This window comes from Sphaeroforma arctica (genome assembly GCF_001186125.1).
Source record: "Sphaeroforma arctica JP610 unplaced genomic scaffold supercont1.987, whole genome shotgun sequence".
Lineage (NCBI taxonomy): Eukaryota > Ichthyosporea > Ichthyophonida > Sphaeroforma > Sphaeroforma arctica.
In genome coordinates this window covers 3,727-13,280 of record NW_014039571.1, presented here as the reverse complement: position 1 = coordinate 13,280, position 9,554 = coordinate 3,727, and the positions used below count along the sequence as shown (strand labels likewise).

Below are 9,554 nucleotides of genomic sequence, written 5' to 3'. Positions count from 1 at the left end.
TAATATATATATATATATATATATATATATATATATATATTATATATATATATATATATATATATATATATATATATAATATATATATATAGATATATATATAAGAGAGATATATATATATATATATATATATACATACACACACACACACACACACACACACACACACACACACATATATATATATAGATATATATATACATATGCATAAGAGCGTATATACGTATGTGCGTATGTTATATTTGTATACTTGGTAGATGGGCTGGATATCATCGTGAATGCTATCAAACACATACCCATGAACCATACAAGGACTGCCATGGCTGCTGCGCTGGTACGCAGACTCGCGAAAATTCTCAGCTTTCATTTTGTATCATAATCTAAATACTCCATGCATACACACACATATACACATTGTTCGTATTTATGATCGAGTATAACCACCTCTTCATCTAGTACCATCTACCCTGTCAGACATACGTATCAAGTGGGGCTTACATTAGAGCTCATCTGTGCTCATTAGCCTCATCCGCATCCCATGCATCCCACCCAGTCCAAGCTGAGTCGGTTACGCCTAACCCTCCTATGCCCGCTTTCTCGTACCTCTAATCCCAAACCCACAGGTTCTCAACGAGCGTACCAAGACCCTCAACCCCGACGAAGCACACCTGCTGGGTTCAATGGGTCACATCTCCGACATAGACGTCAGCACTCACTTCCACGATTCATTCTATCTCAAGGGTATCAACTCGCTCTCCCAAGGCTACCTGCTCACCAGTATGATGCTGGGTGCGCTGGTGGTGTCCTTTGTCGAGCGACGGTGGTTGCAGAGTTCGGCTTATCTAGCCGTGCTGTCGCTGTGCTCGGGATTGGGGTTGATCCATGCCTGGCGGTTCAATGAGAAGACGGGTGTGTGGATGGTGGATGTATACGGATACGTGTATGAGGTGGTGTTGTTTGTTCGCATTTTTTGATGCATAGTTCTGGAGATGTAGTTTAAGCAGGTGCTTGTTTACGGCTGCATTGATATATATATATATATATACTCACTTATGCGATAAGCATGCTCACAATACCCTACATTATGCGTACTGCACCATGCACCTCCGAGTCATATATGATTAGTGAGCACGGGTGCTAGCTTATACTGCAGTTTTCCATCACTTGCACAAGTATACAACTCCCCATACCCTTCCTTAGGCTACAGCTAACGTACATCTCCCCTATATGCTCCCCACACTAGGTGCCACCGAGTCCTATATGATTGGGGAACACGGATGTTGGCTTGCGGCCAAGGAGTATTGCATTGTCTATGGCATCTGTTCGTTTGGATGCTTTCTGCTGCAGCTGACCCAGAACGTCAGGTTCCGCGCGTCGTTTAGGAACGGTTTTGGTGCCGTGTGTGTCTTCGGCCGACAGGTATGCAATTATTTCATGCTATTGTATTGTGACAATATTTATATATATATATATATATATATATATATACTGTATCTGTATCTGTATTTATAACTTGAAGCTAAATTTATATGTATATGTATATGAATCTAAATCTATTACTCTATATCTATATCTCTATCTCTATCTATAGCTACATTTATATTATCATTCTCTGTAGTCATATCTGTTGATATACACACAGAGAACCACATACATGCACTACACATGCACATGTACATGCACACAAGCTAACGTTCCCACTACTCCATATCAATCCAGCATTACCGGAAAGGAGATCGCGATGAACTGTCTCTATTACTGGCCGATGATACGTCATTGTTCTACGATGCAATGTCACAGAACGGGATCAACGGTCGCATAACACCCACAGCGTAAGGTGCTGTTGTAGCGGGCAGAATCCAGTCTGTATACACACATATCTGCACACCCGTACCTATACTATACGTGACAGATCATGTGTATATACACACATACATGCACTACCTATGCTGTATTGAACAGAGCACGTATACACACACACACACACACACACACACATATGTATATATATATATATATATTTGTACGGGAGGTGGGAGTACATGTGGTGGGTGGAGCGTAGGCTAAACATCCGTAGGTAGAATCTGTGGCATTCTATTTATAGCCAGTGCACGGGTGTATATACTAGCGAGGAGAATTCGCCGTGTGCGATCGGATTGTGCACTCTGAGGCCACTGTCGTGGTGGGCCAAGGTGTTTCTTAGGTAGAATCTGTGGCATTCTATTTATAGAAGGTACACGGTGTTGCGAGGTAGACGCGTTAGTGGGCTCATTCTAATTGGCTCTTGGGCGGGTGTAGTATACGTTCTTCCAAATAATTCCACTGAACTGTCTCGGGGTCGAAGCGAAACTGAGCGGAGGTGAGCTGACTGAGAGATGCACACAACTCCACATACGTATGAAATTCATATCTAGGTGTAGTTGTGGGTGCACGTATATGCCTATGCATATATTCCGTGCCTCCCATACACAGCTATAGTGTAAGTGTATAGTGCCTTGTTTCGAGGTTTAGTGGCAGAGATGAGACGGGGAGACAGAACGGCATAGTACGCATCAGTAGCATCACAGGGACGGCGAGAGTATGGGGGCGTCCAGTTTTGTTTGTATGTATAGACGTTTCATATTGAAAGGCGGTACCATTCAGGTGTGAGGTGCGGAGATATCCAAGCGATGCACACAGGTGTACTTGTACGGACTACTACTAAAGGACTCGCCATACGACGAGGTGGGTCGTGTATAGAACATAGTGCATGTATATACATGTATTTGTATGTGTATACGTACATACAGGTTGATATATGTAGATATACGTACATTCAGATACGTATATATACATACTATCATTATATGTATACGTACATGCAACTCAATATATGTATACGTACATGCAACTCAATATATGTTTACATACGTACAATCATATACGTATTCGCATATACAACTCAATATATGTCGACATACGTACAATTATATACGTATACATACAACCTAATATATGTATATATACGTACACTCATATACGTATACGTACATACATCCCAATATATGTCTACATACGTACATACATACACGTATACATATACAGCCCAACATATGTTTACATACATACGTACAATTGTAGACGTACACAGGCATGCAGTCACATGCCACAGTTTGACTATCTGTCGAATCTCGACTGAATTGGCTGGAAGCCAAAGGAGGTCTGGTGGGTGTACAGGGCAGTCCACAACGACACGATAGAGGAGGAGAGGTGGAATCAGGAGAAGGCAACGGCAAGAGGAAGTGGCGGTAGGAATAAGAGTTGGAATGGAGCGATCAGAGATACTGGTCAACGCCCAACAGATACATACATGGAGACGGCCGATGCGAGAGGGCAGGTGACACTATTTTGACACTTTGACACGAGGGAGAAGAGCACGGGACAACTGCCAGGTGTCTGTGCGAGAGGTTGATTCGCCGTACTGTCACTGTGCATGACTGGATGACTGGAGTGTGTGCGTTGGAGGAGAGAGAGCGGTACAATTACTGGAGGTACAATTACTGGAGGTGCAGCGAGCGGTATACTCTCTGGAGGTACCGCTGCATGCATAAGTCGGACTGTGTACAGAATGAACGCCTCTAGTCCAACTGGCCTGTGTGTGCTGTTAAGGGGGAGATTGTTCTATTTCGGGTACAAGGTTACTACTGGTGCCCGAGACGTTATCGGTTTGGCCTTTGTTGTTACCGTTGGGCTATCAGGTGCAAGGTTACTACTGATGCATTAAACGTTAACGGTTAAGACGTTAGTTGTTACCGATAGACTATCAGGCGCAGTCACGATGGTTCGGTGGGGAAGACTGACCAGGCGTGTGTGCAGGGGTGCTTCTATTTGGCCGAAACTCTGTGGGGAATACGTACACAGCTAAAGATATGTGTATATGATGTATATATGTATAAATGTACGTATATATGGATGTATATATTTGCATATATATATATATATATGATATATATGTATAAGTGTATGTATATATGGATGTATATACATAAGTACATGCTGTAGGTCCGAGAGGCGGAGAATTGGTGAAGGGTTGGGACCTTATTAAGTCCATTGTAGCTGGTAGTTGCGAGCCATGTCAATGTATTGGACTGAATATCTCTGCTGTCGGTACGGGCGAGTAGGAGGTAATTCAGAGCTAGCCGGTAGAGGTGAAAGGGTAATTTGAGTATAAGTAAACGTAAAAAGAAAAAGACAATAAAGAACAGTTTTAAAATGAGAACATTTATGGCTAAAACCGTAAACCCTATACGCGTTTGCGCGCACAGGTGGATAGTGGCTTCGCTAAAACCAGTGCAAAACAAAGCGTGGATTCATTAAATAAAAACCAGGTTTTATAACTCTCACTGTTACGGTCCAAAAACCATCCTTTGTGCAGTTGGGCTACCATGCTCTGGGGTTATAGTATACTATACATGTTCATCTGTGCCTTACAGTATACTATTCTAGTTCATCTGTGGCTTACAGTATACTATTCTTGTTCGTCTGTGCCTTACAGTATACTATTCTGGTTCATCTGTGCCTTACAGTATACTATTCTTGTTCAGCTGTGCCTTACAGTATACTATACTTGTTCATCTGTGCCTTACAGTATACTATACTTGTTCAGCTGTGCCTTAAGTATACTATTCTTGTTCATCGGTGCCTTACAGTATACTATTCTTGTTTATCTGTGCCTTACAGTATACTATACTTGTTCAGCTGTGCCTTACAGTATACTATTCTTGTTCAGCTGTGCCTTACAGTATACTATTCTTGTTCTTCTTGTCATTATTACTGTATGCTACGCTTGTCGTTCTATGCCGTGACATGTAGGCTATATCCAATCTATCCATGCAACATAGCATCTATCAGTCTCTCAATGCCTATCCACCTCAGCCGCACCCGCGCCCGTTCAAGAGCGCAAGCAACACGCACCAACAATGATAGAGTGTGCAAGACAGGAAACCACCGCGTAATACGTTCGCACGGGGGTGGGTTAGTGTGAGGATGTCTTCAGTAGACCGTGTCGATGATAACTCATACGTAGTTGAACAGTTAGGCTGGGCTCCGAAGGTTACATGACACACAGACGCTGGTCAGTGCTTGTGGCCTGCAGACAGGGGGGTGGGGTATGGCCGAGAGTTGAGTGGGATGTGTTGCATGGATGGGGGAAGGAGAGCTACTGCGCCAATGTCTAGGGGCGAGAATAGAAGTGTGTGCTCTTGTTGCCATCACTGTAGTTGTACTATAAAGACGTGTGACGGTAGTTGTACTATAAAGATGGGTGACGGTAGCTGTACTATAAAGACGGGTGACGGTAGCTGTACTATAAAGACGGGTGACGGTAGCTGTACTACAAAGACGGGTGACGGTAGTTGTACTACAAAGACGGGTGACGGTAGCTGTACTATAAAGACGGGCGACGGTAGTTGTACTATAAAGACGTGTGTGCTGTTAATTTATTTGTCTGCACCTGATTACGTGTGGTATTTCGTTGTGCTACATATCAAAGCCCATTCGCATTTGTGTTGTAATATACTATATTAACCCGTGTGTCATTCTTATTTATAAGACAGTACAATACCTTGACGTGAGTGAGATGCATACGATGGGATAGTCTGAATATCGAGTGGAGATTTTAGGGTTTAGGATTTAGAGTTTTTAGGGTTTAGTGTTTAGGGTTTATCGAGTGGAATCCTGGCAGGATTGATATGTGTATGACGAATCGGGTGGTCAAATGAGACACAGACACAGATACACAGACACAACCAGAACTACACACATAAATATAATAGATGAATGCACGGCACACGAGTACACAGGCTAACATACGTAATTGCGTATTCATAATCACAACCTGAGCAGACAAGTAATATCGCTTGCGAGGTGGCATGGTCTGCTGACACAGAGTATCTACATCATCATTGTAGATGCGGTGTCTCCACGAGTCACCTCTCGTTAAGTAGGCGTACAACAACTACAAACAAATAGCAAACAACAACTACAAACAAATAGCAAACAACAACTACAAACAAATAGCAAACAACAACTACAAACAAATAGAAAACAACAACTACAAACAAATAGCGTACAGCAACTATAAATAAATAGCTTTGACATGAAAGGTACTCCTAGCTACCAATCCAGCAGCTCACCAGGCGAGCGCAAAGCCTCACGAAAAGTGCATTCGTTCACATATGTGTGTGTATGTCTATGCTATTTGTATTTGGTTGTTAAAAAGCATTGTATTATAGATTGATACCTCTGTATACACGTGCCTACTATACAATGATAGTACATACGGTTTATTTGTATTTGTTTGTTTGTTCGTATGCGTTGCGGCTGATGTACAGGCTATGCGGCCGTATCCGTATCCATGACAACCGCCGCCCCATGACTAGCAGAGTCGCTCTTAGCACTACCGCCATTATTCTTACCGCCGCTCATAGCAGACCCACCATTCACCACACCACTACTAACATTAGCAGACGGCTGCATGGGCACATTGCTCGGCGGCTGACCATCTCCACTCACCTTCGCATCGGTATTGGCATTGGCGGGTGCACCTGCACCCGAATTTGCCAACCCGGGTGCGCTGGTTGGTAGACTGGCAGGTGCATCTGCACCCGCATTTGCCAACACAGGTGCACTGGTCTGTGCATTGCCATTGGCAGGTGCACCTGCACCCGAATTTGCCAACCCGGGTGCGCTGGTTGGTACACTGGAAGGTGCACCTGCACCCGTATTTGTCAACCCAGGTGCATCTGCACCCGTATTTGTCAACCCAGGTGCATCTGCACCCGTATTTGCCAACACAGGTGCATCTGCACCCGTATTTGCCAACACAGGTGCATCTGCACCCGTATTTGCCAACACAGGTGCATCTGCACCCGTATTTGCCAACACAGGTGCACTGGCCTGTGCATTGCAATTTGCAGGTGCACCTGCACCCGTATTTGCCAGTCCGTTTGTGCTGGGGGGTGCATGGCCCGGGTCGCCTGCCTCGTGTGCGTTGTGGGTGTCTGGTGCATCTTTGGCCTTTTTGCCGCGCTTTCGCTTCAGCTTGCGCACGTGGTCTGAGTGTGTGGCCAGTGTGTGCAGCACCTGCAGTGCAAAAGATCCCAAAGACAGCCAAAAAAAACCCACCGCCCATAAAAACGGCAATTAATAACCAAAAACGGATTGGGTGTTGACGAAATTGACCTTTTGGAAACATAAATAAAAGAGACTCCGCTTCCGCTTGTGAATATGGTAGAGTAGAATATATATATATATATATATATATATATATATATATATGCATATATGTCTACATAATTACATATAAATATCTATAAACACAGGATCCTGTGATTTGCTGAGAACGATACACAACTCAGTGGACAAGCGGTGTGGATTGATACATTATGTAATGTTGTAGTTATTGGAAAAGAAATGTTGTAATGTTGTTAGCTTACCTCTATGGTGTAGTTGAGATACAAGCAGCGCACCTCTATGTTGCAGCTATGTATGCATGCATACTGCTAGTGTAGTCTATGGATGTAGCAAGCTTATTGCACTACCCTCTATGGTGTACTTAGTGATATAGTAGCGTTACATGTATACTCCCGCCCTAAAAGTAAGAATGGGAGATGGTGGTTGGGGTATTCTGTTTTGATATATAGGGTTTTAGTAGGTATTGTTATAGAATCGATATTCGCATATCTCAATGTTGTAGTAGTTGATGTAGGGTTTAAGTCTGTATTGTTATTGTTATAGAATTGATATTCGCATATCTCTATGTTGTAGTAGTTGATGTAGGGTTTTAAGTAGGTATTGTTATAGAATTGATATTCGCATATCTCTATGTGGTAGTAGGTGATGTAGTGTTTTAGTAGGTATTGTTATAGAATTGATATTCGCAGATCTCTATGTTGAAGTAGTTGATGTAGGGTTTTAGTAGGTATTGTTATAGAATTGACATCCGCATATCGCTATTTAGTAGTAATTGATGTAGGGTTTTAGTAGGTATAGTTATAGCATTGATTTTCGCATATCTCTATGTTGTAGTTGTTGATGCAGGGTTTTAGTACGTATTGTTATAGGAATGATATTCGCATATCACTATGTAGTAGTAGTTGATGTAGGAGTTTGGTAGGTATTGTTATAGAATTGATAATCGCATACCTCTATGTTGTAGTTGTTGATGTAGGGTTGGAGCGCCTCTCCAAAGATGCCCAGCATATCCATGTAGGTCTCACTCAGGTTGACCTGCCAATATAGCAGACAAAGCAGAACAATCAGACAATGGAATTAAAAAAACCCCCGACAATACAGAGCCAAATCACGACCCCCCCCCCCAAAGAAACAATACAGACCCAAAAGAAAAATCAGACAATGGCAGATAAATACGACATTGCGGGTGAGCAAAATACATGGTATAGATGAGAGATATTGGATGGGAGTCACTGTCTCCTATACGACACACATTTTGTTCATTCAAGAGCGGGACGGTGCTGAGATATCAGACTCTACAGACGGAAGAGATGTACATATGCACTTGTAATCGAGGCCAGGCCTTATGTGTGAGTGCGCATGTTGTGTGTTCGTAAATGTGTATTGTATATACAGATGGCTAAAGAGACTGCCGACGTCCGACACCTAGCTATGTCAAAGGCAGCGTGCATACAACACAAGCGACTAGGACAAGCGTGAGACCAGGGACAAAGGATAAGGACCTGGGAACATTGGGGGGGTCCACCCCACCCGTCAGTGCGTTGGGTGGGTGGGTGTGGTCTGTGTGGTTGTAGATGAAGTGGCTAGCACACACCCACTTGCGAATCCAAACGAGTGCCCAAACGATACATACACATGCATATGCACATATATGTACATGTATTTCATACACTAAATGTACATGTACTTTATACACATGCATATGCACATATATGTACATGTACTTTATACACATACATGCACATATATGTACATGTACTTTATACACATACATATGCACATATATGTACATGTACTATATACAATTACATCTGCACATATATGTACATGTACTTTATACAAATACATATGCACATATATGCACATGTACTTTATACACATACATATGCGCATATATGTACATGTGCTTTTGTAGACTTGTGTATAAGTATTACCCTGGGCGGCGGGTTCTTTGGTGCCGCACCCGTCAGTGCGTTGGGTGGGTGGCTGTGGTCTGCGTAGTTTCGGAAGAATTTGCCCACAGCGTCTAACAACGCACCCTGCACCCTCAGAGCCTCGTCCCTTCGCACGGGATTGCTATTCTTAACAGAGAGTGCTGGCTCTAAGATGTTACTGTAGGCCTGTAATCACAAAGGATCGTTGTGTCAGTCGTGGATGTATGTGTAATGTGTGTATGCATGTATGTGTATGTGTATGTGGATGTACATATATATCAAGGTATATATATATATATATATATATAGATAGATATACAAACATATATACATACATACATACATACATACAGATATATGTATACACACACACACATATATATATAT

The 9,554-nt window shown here is 42.7% G+C and overlaps 2 protein-coding genes across 3 annotated transcripts in view; one reads left to right on the top strand and one right to left on the bottom strand.

The window, feature by feature from the left end:
- Window positions 1-4,265, top strand: part of SARC_09563 — an 8,146-nt gene extending 3,881 nt beyond the window's left edge. The window contains exons 5-8 of one of the 2 annotated variants that reach the window (XM_014296415.1): window positions 624-909; window positions 1,244-1,419; window positions 1,720-2,077; window positions 2,204-4,265. In XM_014296415.1, coding sequence (XP_014151890.1) covers window positions 624-909; window positions 1,244-1,419; window positions 1,720-1,836 — 579 coding nt within the window. In that variant the 3' untranslated portion in view covers window positions 1,837-2,077; window positions 2,204-4,265. Of the gene's footprint in view, window positions 1-623; window positions 910-1,243; window positions 1,420-1,719 lie in introns of both variants that reach the window. The other variant, XM_014296416.1, reaches the window with a different exon arrangement.
- Window positions 4,266-6,279: 2,014 nt separating this feature from the next.
- The window catches only part of SARC_09562 (hypothetical protein), a gene marked incomplete at its 5' end in the record, with an annotated part of 6,841 nt that continues 3,566 nt past the window's right edge, over window positions 6,280-9,554 (bottom strand). The window contains 3 exons of the mRNA XM_014296414.1: window positions 6,280-7,122; window positions 8,185-8,268; window positions 9,168-9,353. Coding sequence (XP_014151889.1) covers window positions 6,373-7,122; window positions 8,185-8,268; window positions 9,168-9,353 — 1,020 coding nt within the window. The remainder of the gene's footprint in view (window positions 7,123-8,184; window positions 8,269-9,167; window positions 9,354-9,554) is intronic.